This window comes from Planococcus citri, chromosome 1 (genome assembly GCF_950023065.1).
Source record: "Planococcus citri chromosome 1, ihPlaCitr1.1, whole genome shotgun sequence".
NCBI classification, from domain to species: Eukaryota; Metazoa; Arthropoda; class Insecta; order Hemiptera; family Pseudococcidae; genus Planococcus; species Planococcus citri.
This window is the reverse complement of record NC_088677.1, coordinates 44,265,744-44,278,938: the sequence shown is the minus strand read 5'-3', so window position 1 is coordinate 44,278,938 and position 13,195 is coordinate 44,265,744. Positions and strand designations below refer to the sequence as shown.

The 13,195-nt window shown below is 31.4% G+C and overlaps 5 protein-coding genes across 11 annotated transcripts; 1 reads left to right on the top strand and 4 right to left on the bottom strand.

Moving 5' to 3' along the window:
- Positions 1-104: 104 nt before the first annotated feature.
- Positions 105-2,986, bottom strand: LOC135832162 (GPN-loop GTPase 3). Of its 3 annotated transcripts, none has more exons than XM_065345215.1 (5): positions 2,863-2,986; positions 1,228-1,386; positions 952-1,148; positions 564-884; positions 105-500 (listed from the first exon to the last, which is right to left on the bottom strand). In XM_065345215.1, exons 2-5 carry the CDS (start codon positions 1,270-1,272, stop codon positions 224-226), a joined length of 840 nt encoding a protein of 279 aa, XP_065201287.1. In that variant the 5' UTR covers positions 1,273-1,386; positions 2,863-2,986; the 3' UTR covers positions 105-223. The 3 variants fall into 3 exon arrangements, with proteins under 3 accessions (XP_065201287.1, XP_065201285.1, XP_065201286.1); XM_065345213.1 differs by lacking the exon at positions 2,863-2,986 and adding an exon at positions 1,545-2,017 and having other exon boundaries at positions 1,228-1,420; XM_065345214.1 differs by lacking the exon at positions 2,863-2,986 and adding an exon at positions 1,563-2,017 and having other exon boundaries at positions 1,228-1,420.
- Positions 2,987-3,509: 523 nt separating this feature from the next.
- Positions 3,510-7,811, bottom strand: LOC135832160 (alpha-tocopherol transfer protein-like). 5 transcript variants are annotated; one of them, XM_065345210.1, is made up of 7 exons: positions 7,203-7,811; positions 4,874-5,007; positions 4,550-4,706; positions 4,231-4,483; positions 3,972-4,082; positions 3,798-3,903; positions 3,510-3,698 (listed from the first exon to the last, which is right to left on the bottom strand). In XM_065345210.1, the coding sequence occupies exons 2-7, from the start codon at positions 4,983-4,985 to the stop codon at positions 3,568-3,570; spliced, it is 870 nt and encodes a 289-aa protein (XP_065201282.1). In that variant the 5' UTR covers positions 4,986-5,007; positions 7,203-7,811; the 3' UTR covers positions 3,510-3,567. The 5 variants fall into 5 exon arrangements, with proteins under 5 accessions (XP_065201282.1, XP_065201281.1, XP_065201283.1 ...); XM_065345209.1 differs by having other exon boundaries at positions 4,874-5,013; positions 7,203-7,810; XM_065345211.1 differs by lacking the exon at positions 7,203-7,811 and adding an exon at positions 5,229-5,948 and having other exon boundaries at positions 3,769-3,903; positions 4,874-5,013.
- LOC135832165 (ran-specific GTPase-activating protein-like) lies at positions 5,954-9,180 on the top strand. Its single transcript, XM_065345219.1, has 5 exons — positions 5,954-6,099; positions 8,233-8,390; positions 8,489-8,623; positions 8,699-8,770; positions 8,897-9,180. The coding sequence occupies exons 1-5, from the start codon at positions 5,954-5,956 to the stop codon at positions 9,016-9,018; spliced, it is 633 nt and encodes a 210-aa protein (XP_065201291.1). The 3' UTR covers positions 9,019-9,180.
- Positions 9,181-9,391: 211 nt separating this feature from the next.
- On the bottom strand, positions 9,392-11,035 carry wbl (endoplasmic reticulum protein 29-like protein wbl). Its single transcript, XM_065345218.1, has 3 exons — positions 10,662-11,035; positions 10,341-10,516; positions 9,392-10,256 (listed from the first exon to the last, which is right to left on the bottom strand). The coding sequence occupies exons 1-3, from the start codon at positions 10,758-10,760 to the stop codon at positions 9,782-9,784; spliced, it is 750 nt and encodes a 249-aa protein (XP_065201290.1). The 5' UTR covers positions 10,761-11,035; the 3' UTR covers positions 9,392-9,781.
- Positions 11,036-11,430: 395 nt separating this feature from the next.
- On the bottom strand, positions 11,431-13,072 carry LOC135832166 (transmembrane emp24 domain-containing protein 2-like). Its single transcript, XM_065345220.1, has 4 exons — positions 12,829-13,072; positions 12,603-12,739; positions 12,288-12,527; positions 11,431-12,196 (listed from the first exon to the last, which is right to left on the bottom strand). The coding sequence occupies exons 2-4, from the start codon at positions 12,727-12,729 to the stop codon at positions 11,952-11,954; spliced, it is 612 nt and encodes a 203-aa protein (XP_065201292.1). The 5' UTR covers positions 12,730-12,739; positions 12,829-13,072; the 3' UTR covers positions 11,431-11,951.
- Between the last annotated feature and the right edge of the window lie 123 nt (positions 13,073-13,195).

Sequence of the window (13,195 nt, the reverse complement as noted above, 5' to 3'; positions counted from 1 at the left end):
GTATCGTATCAAAAATATATAACAAAGTTCTACTTTGCAAGTGTTGAATGGAGTACGTATGGTGATTTGTGTTCTCTTGACGATGTTTCACTGAATCAAGTGAATAAACAACAAGAGAAAAACTTATATTTAATTTATTAAAGAAAAAAAATAGTAATAAACAATACGTCAGAAAAATAACATTGACAGCCTTTGAAACTGAAAAATCGAAGAGAAAATCACTTCATCCAAAGCTATCTTCTCGTTCGTCTACATCATCAAATAGATCAATATCTTTTCCTTTAACATCTTCATCTTCACCGAATTGAATTATTGAATTGACTGTGAGGAAAATATCTCCGATGTTCTCTTCGTCTTTAATATTTAATGGGTAAAATCTGACCAAACTGAAATCTTCTATAAGCCTTCCAATAGCTTCCGTCAATTTCATATACTTCTCACCCCATTTCGAGCCAGTATTCACTTCTGACAGAAGAACGTGTGGATCTGGTTCTAGGAAACTAAAATAGCTGGATTATTGAAAGAAAATGTATTACTAACGGACCTCACAGAATTCAACATACTTCTCTAATTGCTTCTTCGCAGATTTACTAATTAGGTCGATTTTGCTTAAAATATTGACATGAGGTAGTTCCAAATTTACCATCACCGATAATGCAGACATGGTGCCCGAAATAAATTTTGCACCATCAACCATAAATTGAGAGTCGACCAGAAACACCGAACAAAGCATAAAATTCCAATTTTTCAAATGCTCAACCAGTTTTTTAAAGACATTCATATGCGTGTAAAGTTCAATTTGACCGGGACAATCAAACAAAATGTAATCATCATCATCGTCGCCGAGCTGTTCTTGTAACCATTCAATATTTTCCAGTAAGTATCTGAAAAGTGAACGACATTATTACATTTTCCAATTTCTAAAACGATCATTAGCTATTTGAATATTACTCCAAACAAAAAATCAATCCTCCATTAGGGCCATAACGTAATTCCTCTTCTTCCATAACATCATCGATGTGAATCAATTCTCGAATATCAACCAAGGGAGAGTAACCGAAATATTCAGCTGCTGGGTCTAAATTCACCACACTGACCGTTTTGTGGGCTGTTTCTGCGTGTTGTGCTATTGTGGAGCAATAGGTGGACTGAAAATTTTGGGTCACAATTATTGGAATAATTTATAAAGATGAAGAAACATTACTTCGAAAAACCATCATTACTCACTTTGCCACTTCCAGCGGGACCAATAACAACTTGACCGTAACGCATCTTTTATTCAAATATCCATTCATCAACGGAATAATTTCAACAAGAAAATTGGAAAATAATGTAAAATGAAAAACTATCTCCTAACAGTTGAGTGTTCATCCGTTCATCTTCATCAGGGATGTTCCGTCAAATAACTCAAGTTATTTTACTGTAAAATAACTGTGTAAAATAACGTAATTTTACATTGTCAAATAATGCGAATTGTTTGACACATGTCAAATAACTAAAAAAATGTAAAAAAACTACAAAAATGCTCAAAATCGAATTCTCACAAGCCAATTAACAAGTACTTATTTGATTTTGATTGAAGTTTCTGTTTCTTTGATGTTGGATGTTGAACTGAACTGAGTTTGATTTAACTCATTTGCGTTGATTTGAAATTTGAGTATAATTAGATTTGAAAGTTTTGTGAAAATAAATGTGAAAAGGAATGAGATGAGATCAAAGGGTACTGTTGAGAGAGCAATGATTGTGAAAACAAATCCGAATAATGATATTAATGAATAAATTTTCATTGACTCAACTGTGATTTTGTGTTTTAAACGTTATTTCATGAGATGAAATGAAAGTGTTACTCTTTGCAGCCTTACTGGTGGTAATTTATTTAAAATTTTTCCATTTTGAAACGAATTTTGACTCATAATCATTCATAATTCATTCTTAAGCTGAAAAATTACTGAGTTATCAGTTGTTATCAGTGAATTTTCCTTGTCTGTGATTGGCTGAATTATTTTACATTCTCAAATGTAATTTTACATATTATTTGACACTTATAGTTATTTGACAGTTATTTGACATGTAATGTCAAAAAAGTTATTTGACATGTCAAGGAACATCCCTGATCTTCATCCAGGGATGTTCCTTGACATGTCAAATAACTTTTTTGACATTACATGTCAAATAACTGTCAAATAACTATTAGTGTCAAATAACATGTAAAATTACATTTGAGAATGTAAAATAATTCAGCCAATCACAGACAAGGAAAATTCACTGATAATAACTGATAACTCAGTAATTTTTCAGCTTAAGAATGAATTATGAATGATTACGAGTCAAAATTCGTTTCAAAATGGAAAAATTTTAAATAAATTACCACCAGTAAGGCTGCAAAGAGTAACACTTTCATTTCATCTCATGAAATAACGTTAAAAACACAAAATCACAGTCGAGTCAATGAGAATTTATTCATTAATAGGTATCATTATTCGGATTTGTTTTCACAATCATTGCTCTTCCAACAGTATCCTTTGGTCTCATTCTCATCTCATTCCTTTTCACATTTATTTTCACAAAACTTTCAAATCTAATTATACTCAAATTTCAAATCAACGCAAATGAGTTAAATCAAACTAAGTTCAGTTCAACATCAAAGAAACAGAAAGCTCAATCAAAATCAAATACCTACTTGTTAATTGGCTTGTGAGAATTCGATTTTGAGCATTTTTGTAGTTTTTTTACATTTTTTTTAGTTATTTGACATGTGTCAAACAATTCGCGTTATTTGACAATGTAAAATTACGTTATTTTACACAGTTATTTTACAGTAAAATAACTCGAGTTATTTGACGGAACATCCCTGTCTTCATCCCAGCAACGATACGAACCATACCAACGTCAATACAACACTGATAAGTGATAACAGAAAAAAACGAATAAATCGTCCAGAATTTGTGCGTCAATCCCAATTTTTTTTGCAAAGGAATGCTTTATGCTATTTATGCTCTAGAAAACTTGCATAAAATCAAGAATTCATTAAAATTTCAGGACATTCTATCGATTAACGAGAATTGAACTAGATTTACTAGATCTTTAATTTTATCCGCAGCTCCGCTGTCGGCTAGTCTAGTCCGCACTCCGCAGATTCATTGTTTTGATTTCGATTTGATAACGCCGAAGTGCCGATTATGGCGCTAAAAGTTCTCTGAGAAGAAAAGTTTCATTTATTTTTCGAATTTCGAAAATTTGAGTGTTTTCGGTGACGGGAAAAAAACTTCAAGTTTCTGAAATTCGGTGGAAATCTAGAGAATAAATCCAGCAAATACGAGTATATATTTATATGAAGGTAAGCGTTTCTTTCTTATTTTTTAATGGGTAAAGTAGCGTCGAACTTTATTAGTTATTTCACTCATCTCGTATTCTGTCATGTAATATTGTAGAATTTTTCAAGACTATCTAGGTATTTACTGTACATATAATCAAGTGTGCGAATATTATTCACGTTATATGGTAAATAATTTGCTTAAATGATCATGTGTTTTATTCATTTGCATATTTTGTACACGTAATGTGTGATTAAAAAAGTGTTTCTATCAATTTTTTATTTGCAGTTGCAGGTTTCGGCTGTTCAGCTGCAATTTCTTTGATTAAATCATCTTCTTGCTGGAACCACTTTGAATAATCGACGAGGTCTTGTTGCGTCGCATCTGTAAGTTATTATACTCATTAACAATAATAATTTGAATTCCTATTATTGATGTTTTTCTAAGTACATACATAATTACATTGCTATCTGAAAAATTCACCTTGCATTTCACGTATGCTACCAGCTTCTCCTTGCAATTCCAGCGGTAATATTCGTCTTGGAACCATTTTCCAGTAATCGGTGTTTCCTCTGGGATACTTATGTATCTGAAATGAAATCGAAATTAGTTGAAACAAACTGCTAGTAATTCGAATGTGGAACTAATAAAACCCACCAAATTATGAAGTTTTTTCGAAAGAAAAGGATGCACCATAGTTAATAACATATTGACTGCCGGAGAAATGTTTACAAAAACTACTCCTTGTAGTCTAACTGGCAAAGCTTCCTGAAAGATGGAAAAATGATGTATAGATTACATAATATTTAAAACATTTTGACTGCATTTGTGTGCTAGCTGTTGAAAAGAATGAAAATCAATTCTTTTGGTGTATCTTTCATGTGTTTTATTATGTTCAAGAATTTGAATGTTTTACCTGAAAGTAGATGCAGATTTTTTTCAAACTATCCAAAGATGCCGAGGTAAAATGACCAAAAGCTGAATGTTTGCCTTCTACTAAAAGTAAATATCCTGGGCAGATATCCAGTTTTGAAAGCCACATATCAACAGTCATCGTGAATCTTTTCATTAGATCGTTGAAAACGTAATTGGATGTATCTGAATGAAAATATCCGACCATTATCACTCTATAACCTTCCTCCGTAACTCCGGGTAGAAGAATGGAATACCTAAATAATATGAACGGAAGTTTGTAAAATATTTCTCATTTTGCATTTTTCAACGTACCTACTTACCCGATTTCAGATGCATCCAGCAAATTTTTTGCAGTTGGGTCTCTGTTAGAAAAATACTCAGGTGCTCGAATCCTCAACTTGTAATAAGAGATCAACGTTGATTTTGTATTATCAACATCAAACATGCAACTGTGAAGGAATAATTTCAACTTATTCTCTGTTGGAAAAAAAAACACAAACATACATAACTTGGCGAATTAATATGTGATTTGCCTAAATAATAATTTTAACTAAAAAAAAAAAAAAAAAAATGAAATCGTATGCGTACACTAATTTAAATTTTACAGGAAATCTAAAATCTAAATACGTTAGGTAAGTACCTACCTGACAATTTTGGAACCAAGTTTTGATCATTTATCCATTTTTCAAGCTCAGCTATTCTATCTTCCAATTCTTCAGAACTGATTTCTTCCTTTTCGATATTATTACTCTCCATTTTCCGCTTGGCAAAATTGAAACTGTAACTAATCAACGTGATGTAAAAATTGTTTTTATATGGAATTAGGTTTTTGCTCGTATTTTTTATAGTTTAATGAGATAGGATTTATTAGATAATTTTCTTTCATTTAAATGTATATTATGTTCAGTTATACAACTCGTAATGTCACTCCTCAACTAATTCCTAGAAAATGATTCTAATTAGAGGAATATTGAGAAACTACTCAAGATTTCTACTTACTTGTGTGATTGCATCAAAATACGCAAAAAATCACAATATACACTTGTTTGTTAAGTATATCGGAAAAAAATTCGGTAATTGTAGTACGTATTCGAACAGTTTAAGAAACCATTCAAAAGCAGTTCATAAAAGCAGGTGATGTGAAAGAATACTCTATAGTAATATGACCACTTATCCCATTTAATGGGATTCCGTGTAAGCTCTTTCCCTCGATTGATTTATTGTTCAGTATTTCAATTTTTATTTTTTTTCCCTTTTTTTAAAAAAATAAGGCTTGATTAATCGTCCGAGTTTTACCTCATCGAAATTTTTTCGGCTGTTCTTTCGACTGGAAATTTTCACTTGACTCTATTTTTTATGCAATAATTTTTCCTCTGAAATTATATATTTTTAAAAATATTTGTTCAAGCATCAGTAATTATATTTGCAAATACAAATCCAGTATGAATAATCTTACATCCCATCCCTTTAAACGATTGCTGAAAAAAAAAAATGATATGTTATTTATTTAGAGGAGCGAACATTTTGAAATGATCCATCATTAATATGATAAATAATCGCCCTTCCTTTTTAAAGGGATTTTCTTATTTTTCGAGTAGTCGAAAAGGTAGAGGGTGATTTGTCTAGATTTTTCCCACCATTTTCAAATCCAATAAAAAAATTGTCTAGTAGTTCGAATATTAATGTACTTACTACTTACGTATATGTAATATTTTCAGGATAACATGGAATCGAAAAATAAAGAGACCGAATCTGATAATGAAGGCTGTGTAGAAACCTACGAACCAGATACGCATTTTGAACCAGTTGTTTCCCTCCCGCTTATAGACCCTGTTACACTTGAAGAAGATGAGTCAACATTGCTTAAATTGTAATTATTATTTTTTCATGATTTTGTGTTACGGTTATGGATTAATTTTTTAAAGCAGTAATCGTTAAAAGCTGTTTTGGAACATCCATCTCGCGAAATATTTATTTTCTCCCATGTTCGAATGGGAAAAGAATGAAAACCGAAAAATCGAGTCGACGTCTAATCGCTATACTTAACGAAACATGAATGTGTTTGGCGAATGACGATCAATTTGAACTCTACCGAACAATTTTATAGGGAGGCTCCTGAAAAGCTTGTAATGCTCTGCTTCGTCTGAGAAAGAAGTTGAAATAATTTTAAAAAATTTATATTACATGATTTCATCTGAAATTTTTCTAATCATATTATATGGGATTCATTTTTTTTCTTTAAATCGAGAAATCAGCTAGAGTTTGAATAGCTGTAAAGTTTATGTTAGTTTTTTCAAAAACGTATTCTAAAAATGTAAGTTCTTTGAATTTTTCCTGCAGTCGGTGGATTGGGGAGGCTCTCTTCTTAGTTATGCTGCATGGCCTCATGGTTGGAATGCATTGTATGAAAATGCATATAAAGTGGATATTAAATTACTTATCCTACAGTGATTGGTTCGAAAAAAAAAACTTTTACGTACATATTTACGATTATAATAATTTTCTAATTAACTTCACGTATGCATATCAATAGTCGCATACAGGCAATCTCGTAACGTTTTGTATGAACAGAAATCTCACGCGCCGTCTGTAACTCCGTTGCTCTGCATTCGGCAGGCATTTTTGGATGCACTGGTTAGGCTATGCACTTATTTGAATATTGACGAAAAAAATAAAAATGTATATCCAGCAATCTTACGTCCCTGCTCAAACTTTGCCCGTAAACTTTTCACACCTCGTATATTCAATATTCATATGTCCCCTCGTAGAAAAGTCACGTCCCTCGTCCTAAAAAGGTTCGAGTTTGCAAAAACGTTATGAGTTTGTTGGTATATCAAAAAAAAAGGTTACGAGATTTCTGCCTAGAATATTGATTCATACATGTACCTACATATTTATAACAAAAATTTATTAAAAAATTAAATGAAGTAAAAAAAATGTCTAATGGTAGACTGAAACAAAATTTTTACTTACGGCCTAGGTATATTAAATGATGCGAATCGAATCACTAAAATGTGTTTCAACTTCTCTGTAAAGATTCAAGAATTCAAATGTCGTTTCATTCCTCTGTTATGTTATGTGCGATTCTATTGCTGTTATAATTCTAGTTCTGTTTAAAATTCACTCCTTTTTTAATCATTCGATCTTCGGACATGAATATCTTTTTTTCCCTCCGTAACCAGAAGAATATATAAATATTGATTGATGTTGTCTATAAATAATACAACTACAGTTTTTTGTTCTACGTGAAACCTTGGATGAGCAGGTATGTAGAAGTAGGATAGTTTTAAGAGAGCCTGAATTATATTACAATTCAAATTTGACAAGACGAAAAAATAAATGATCATTTACATGGTCATATGCGAACGTACGATTACTGATCAACTTTCACTACGATTTTTATGCTACTTGATACAAATTTTTTTATTCATAATATGTGACGCGACCAGCGATACCATACCATATGTCGGCAAAAATTTTTTTCGTTTTATTGTGGTTTCTGGTAGTGTTTTTCTTCCTCTTTTCAATGGTGCAAACAGATTTTCAAAATATTAAAATCTGACAAATTTTCAAAATTTCAAAGTTGCGTATTTTTTGAAATTCAAAAATCAAAATTCTGAGAAAAACGTTTTTGAAAGTTTGGGTTATTTTTGTAACATTTTAAATTTTTTTTTTTTTTTGATTTTCTTCATCTTTTAATGGTTTTACATCATAATATTTTTTTTTTTTTTTTTTTGACATTTTTTATGAAAAGCACTTTTGTAAAACCGGGTTTTCACCACTAAAACGACGTGTTTGAGATCGGTGGGTACACCCATTCCAAAGTATAGGCTTCATAGTATATGAATCGACAAAAAAATTTCTTTTGATATTTTCTGACTTTTTCCATGAAAACGCGATTATCTCAAAAAAAAGTTTTCCGACTTATGGTATGGTATCGCTGGTCGCGTCACATATGCTGTCTTATAATGCTGTATAGTCATGCTATGTGTATAATTTTCAGTCGAGCCAAATTATATCGATACGATAGTGGAGAAACTCCTGCAATGTGGAAAGAAAGAGGCACTGGCGATGTTAAAATTTTGCTCCATAATATTAAGAAAACAGCTCGTATAGTTATGCGTAGAGATAAAACATTGAAAATATGCGCGAATCATTTTAGTAAGTTAATTATAGAAATTTTCTTGAATTTTAAGGTACCTATAATAGTGTGCAATACACTATAAGTATACACATTCATTTATTTCTTCAAACAACAGTAACTTCAGATATGAAATTATGTAAACCAAGTACAAATAAGAAGAAGAATTGGTGGATATGGACCGCAGCAACGGATTTTGCAGATGAAATTGCCAAATCTGAAATATTTGCTATCAAATTTTCAAACGAAGAAAGCAAGTTTATTTAAAAATTTTAATTTTGGCATACCTATCACTAAATGGGTAATTTATTTACATGAACGGTTACAGATGCTAATTTATGGAAAGAGAAATTCATAGAAGCTCAAGAAATACTTCAAGAGGAGTCAACTTTCAATAAAGGTAACCTATGTTTTCATTTCATTTTATTCAAATTTACTTACACCTACATGATGTTGAAATAACTTGTAGTGAGGGCCAAGAATTAATGTGATAATCTTAACTGATGCAATTATTTTTTCTGCTTAGAAAATGAGAAAAATTCTAGTTCCTCTGAGTCTTTTGATGAAAACTCGCCCGTCAAAAAACGACTTGAAAAAGAATCGACCGAGGTATCCGAATCTCTGGATAAATTAAAGTTAAGCAAGTGATTTGTTCAAATACTTTGTGTGTTTTTTTTTAAAAGAAATTTATTAAGTATAGGTATGTAATAACAGATTCTCAACTACTTGCTATTTTTTTATCGATCTTCTTAATTAATACCGTATTTTAAAAATTTGTATCATAAAATAAAAACATTTATGAATTACGTATTTTCATTTCTTTTCATTGTTTTCCACTATCGTGTACAAATTTTTCAAAAAAAATCGTATCTCTTCTCTGTGACACGAGACATTTAAACATAATTTTTTTTATTGGGTTGTCATTTAAATAACTGGTCATCCAAGTATTGAACACCATCGCTAAACAACACATAAAATTTATTTCGCGTACCTATACGTAGGTACATATAATGACGAAACATTGCACAAGAAAAAGTAGGTATATTTTAAAAATTATAAGGTTGAAAATTGGAATTGCTTAGAAATTCTAAATGCATTTCATCACATAATGTACGATACAAATACGAACGTTCACCATTAATTTAAATTTAAATAATAATAATAATGTTAGTACCTATTAAATTAAAACACTTTTCAAGATTGCACGAATGTGGCTATGAGCACAAGAAAATACTTGATGTTCGATACAAGTATGATACAAAATGAGACCATAATGAATTTACAAAACACGAAAACTGTTTAAAAAATGATTCTTCTCTCTATACAAAAACCCATTAGAAACAATTTTTTAAGTACATACGATTGACAAACCTGAAAGGCTCAGTGCAAAATGACGTGTATCAAACAAGAATTACAGCTCATCGTGAACTAATACAAATGAATCTAAAATATTTAACCTCAAAGTGAAATCTTGTTTTTTCTCTTTAGAGACGTCTCCTTTGAGAATTTTATTAATACGTTCTTTTTCAGCGGAAATAAACTTATCTCCTTTCTCAATAACTTTTCTCATAGTTTTTACATAAATTTCGGCCGATTTTTGTTCTTGGAATCCCTCAGCTTTGTCCCACAATCCTTCAGCTTTTAGTAACAAATCTTTCCTTTTTTGGGCGTTTTTTTCCAAAGCAAACTCTCGTGATATTTTATCAAAATGTTCGTAGCATCCTGGAGCTCCGATATAAATGTCTTCATTGTTCAGTTTAACAAAACTTCGTAATTTATCTACCGTGAAATCTTCATCATTTTCAGCTTCAAATGTAATTGGATCCTTTTTTCCTTGAATGAATAATTTCACCACCGGATATTTCTCTTTATCAACCACATTGAATCTGCGATTAAAAACAAAGCCAAACATTTTACAAAGATTATTAATGTGTTACGTCTTCTTAACACTTTTATTAATTACTCATTACCTTTTTGCCAGGTCTTCATTATCTTTTTCGCCGTAATCCTTAATTCCAACTTCAGCCATTAGCATATTATCTAGGTTGTGAATTGATTCGGCAAATTTAACGAATTCGTCGTGTTTCGGCCCGTAAGGATAGGCCACGTCGAATTTCACCAAAGTGGCTTGAAATTTCGAGAGAATCTAGCGATATAAAAGATAACCATCAACATAATTACAGTAGAAAAAATACGCTTAATGTGAATCACGCAATGGTCACAATCAAAGATTGTACGGTTACAATGTCATTCAGCTATCGCTATTAGAAAACAAATGAGAAGAAACTTACTTTATCGAAAGTTAAACTATCAAGCGTCACAGTTCCTTTAGCACTTATGCATTGAAAAATGGAGTATAATATCACGGAAATTGAAAAGAATTTGTACATTTTAATAAGGGATAAGCGATTTCTATCCAATATATGTTATACCTATATCACTGGAAATAACTTCGTAACACTAATTACACCTCAAAACGATTGTTTGAAGTCGTCGAATTAGATATGAAATGCACGAATGACCGGTGCGTGATAAGAGGCCGACAGCATTGGTCTAGTTCAGCCGTTTCGCTGATAACAACATTCCCAGTAGAGTTTGAACACGTAGCTAAAATTTCAAACACCGCATTGACCCAGCTGTCCAGTGCCCAACAGGCAACAACACCCCATATTCATTTTGACGCTATGAGAGTGAGACGGTGCTGACGTCACCTACAGTCGTGATTCTTCAACCTGTCGGTTTCTACTTTCTTTTCTTTCCATAAATTAGATAAGAAATTCCATTTTCGCTCCCATAGTTTTATTCAAAAATTGAAATGACTATGTGATTGAATTTGAACAATATAAAAGTATTCTTGCAAAACTCCTCGTAACTACATGTCATGTAGGTTATATAAATGTATTATGGTTTGCACAGAACTTTTCGGTCCTACTACGTACCAGTTCTGTAGCTCAAAATTGAGAGATAGGTAAATAGTGCATTTGCGAATTGATATTCGACGACTCGTAGCTTTGTAATCTTAATCCAATTAATGAAACAAAATTTCGAAATCGAAACAAATTGCATCAAATAAATACTTTTTATGAAACATTAAGTTATAAAAAAAACTACTAATTTATGACAATTGACAACAATACATTTCACAATGCACAATGGTCGTAAACTCGTAAGGATCAACAAGGGTTAAAACAACATCAAATTTATTCAGGAGTGTAAGAACATCACCTTTTAAATGGAATTATGTACGTAGACACAAGTTTCTGTCGAATATGCATACGCATACTACGCACAACGCAATTCTTTTACAATATAACTGAAAAAATATATTCTATTAAGAAAGATTTTCCAGCGTGAAATACATAATTACATTGAGCAATAATTTACAGGAACCATCTAAAATATTCAATTACAATAATTACATTCGAATCTTTCCATTTTTATATATACATATGATACATTTCAGCAGTTTCATTCGATGCTTTCATTCAATAGAAATATTTCCATAAAACACGACAATTCTGAGGTAAATTACAATCATCGAAAAAAGGAAAACAGAAGATACAAAAAGAATTCAACTTTTTTTATACAACCCTTCTCACTTCGAAAAATCTCTTAAGATACATCACTTGACCGAAAACCATAACTGCTAAGACAAGAGCCTCAAAACCGGCCCAAACAACAACTCTGGAATTAGTGGATTCATTAATATTTCTATGAATACGATCCCTGACACTCATATACTCTTGTTCGTGTTTCACGGTTCTCAAACTATTAGCTAACTGTTTGATCATTTCGTCCAAGTTATTAGGATCTGCTTCTACTGTTTCTGACGGGAAAACGCATAAAAAACAAAATTAATTCACTGTTCTTCATTTCATTATAATTTACAAGTACAATAAAAAATGAGTAAGACCAACCTCCTTCTTTTTTTTCGGCAGCTGCAGGTTCGCCAATTTCCATATTAAACATAACGACTTTGGGAGTCATCGTTGACATTTTATTACTAAAACAATATGTATACATTCCTGGCATATGAGCAGCAAATGTATATTTTCCACTTGTCTCTCGATTTCCTTGATAGATCATTCTATTATCAGGGCCAACGATTTTCACGTCGATGTCAAGAAATCCGCCTTCCGATATTTCAAATGTTAATCCTAGAATTATACAAGAAAGCGTTAGGGCATTGTAATAAATCAACAGCAATAAATTTGACCTAATCTGAATCATACCTAATTTTGTACCCATATCTACTTTATCAAAGAAACATTCTTCAGCATGAGCATCAACAGTTACAAAATAACCGTGACAAAACTGATATCCGAAACTTGACAATAGAATTGCGTAGTGAAAAAACATCTTGGATTATCTGAAATAAAGGGTAACATTTTTTTAAATTAATACTTTGAGTCTGACTTCACTTCAAAGATAATGATTATAACAAGCATGTGAACTTACTTCAGCTATCAGAAAGAAATGTTCGACTTATTTGTTGAAATCTTCACGGTAAAAAAAAAGAAGAAGCAAATGTTTGAGAAGATGAATTTTAACTATTAGGTTTCTTAAAACTTGGAATTCAATTGAATAATTCTTTCAAATTTGAAATTTCTGTTTTGTCGAGTTGTAAATTTATGAAAAATATAAATAATATCAACCAACACCGCTACCGCTACACCAAACTGATAAAAACATTTCTTCTCGTCTGTCTACGTGTATGCATTAGCGCATGCGCGTTGGCATCCCTTTTTCGTATGTAATTTCAAGTTTTCCGTGTGTGGTTCTGGTAAATAAATGTGAGCGTGTTGGGTTGGGTTTCAACTTTTAA

Excerpts from the sequence above, each read along its gene's own strand:
- LOC135832166 (XM_065345220.1), bottom strand. The coding sequence starts at position 12,729 with ATGTTTTTTCACTACGCAATTCTATTGTCAAGTTTCGGATATCAGTTT. Across the intron at positions 12,528-12,602 it reads AGATATGGGTACAAAATTAG|GATTAACATTTGAAATATCG; the intron begins GTATGATTCAGA and ends GTATAATTCTAG. Across the intron at positions 12,197-12,287 it reads TGCCGAAAAAAAAGAAGGAG|AAACAGTAGAAGCAGATCCT; the intron begins GTTGGTCTTACT and ends TTTTCCCGTCAG.
- wbl (XM_065345218.1), bottom strand. The coding sequence starts at position 10,760 with ATGTACAAATTCTTTTCAATTTCCGTGATATTATACTCCATTTTTCAA. Across the intron at positions 10,517-10,661 it reads ATAGTTTAACTTTCGATAAA|ATTCTCTCGAAATTTCAAGC; the intron begins GTAAGTTTCTTC and ends TTATATCGCTAG. Across the intron at positions 10,257-10,340 it reads AATGAAGACCTGGCAAAAAG|ATTCAATGTGGTTGATAAAG; the intron begins GTAATGAGTAAT and ends TTTTAATCGCAG.
- LOC135832162 (XM_065345215.1), bottom strand. The coding sequence starts at position 1,272 with ATGCGTTACGGTCAAGTTGTTATTGGTCCCGCTGGAAGTGGCAAA. Across the intron at positions 1,149-1,227 it reads GTCCCGCTGGAAGTGGCAAA|TCCACCTATTGCTCCACAAT; the intron begins GTGAGTAATGAT and ends CAAAATTTTCAG. Across the intron at positions 501-563 it reads GCGAAGAAGCAATTAGAGAA|TTTCCTAGAACCAGATCCAC; the intron begins GTATGTTGAATT and ends CAGCTATTTTAG.
- LOC135832165 (XM_065345219.1), top strand. The coding sequence starts at position 5,954 with ATGGAATCGAAAAATAAAGAGACCGAATCTGATAATGAAGGCTGTGTA. Across the intron at positions 6,100-8,232 it reads GAGTCAACATTGCTTAAATT|TCGAGCCAAATTATATCGAT; the intron begins GTAATTATTATT and ends TATAATTTTCAG. Across the intron at positions 8,624-8,698 it reads CAAATTTTCAAACGAAGAAA|ATGCTAATTTATGGAAAGAG; the intron begins GCAAGTTTATTT and ends GAACGGTTACAG.
- LOC135832160 (XM_065345207.1), bottom strand. Across the intron at positions 4,707-4,873 it reads CTTGGTTCCAAAATTGTCAG|AGAATAAGTTGAAATTATTC; the intron begins GTAGGTACTTAC and ends TTTTTCCAACAG. Across the intron at positions 4,484-4,549 it reads CTGGATGCATCTGAAATCGG|GTATTCCATTCTTCTACCCG; the intron begins GTAAGTAGGTAC and ends CATATTATTTAG.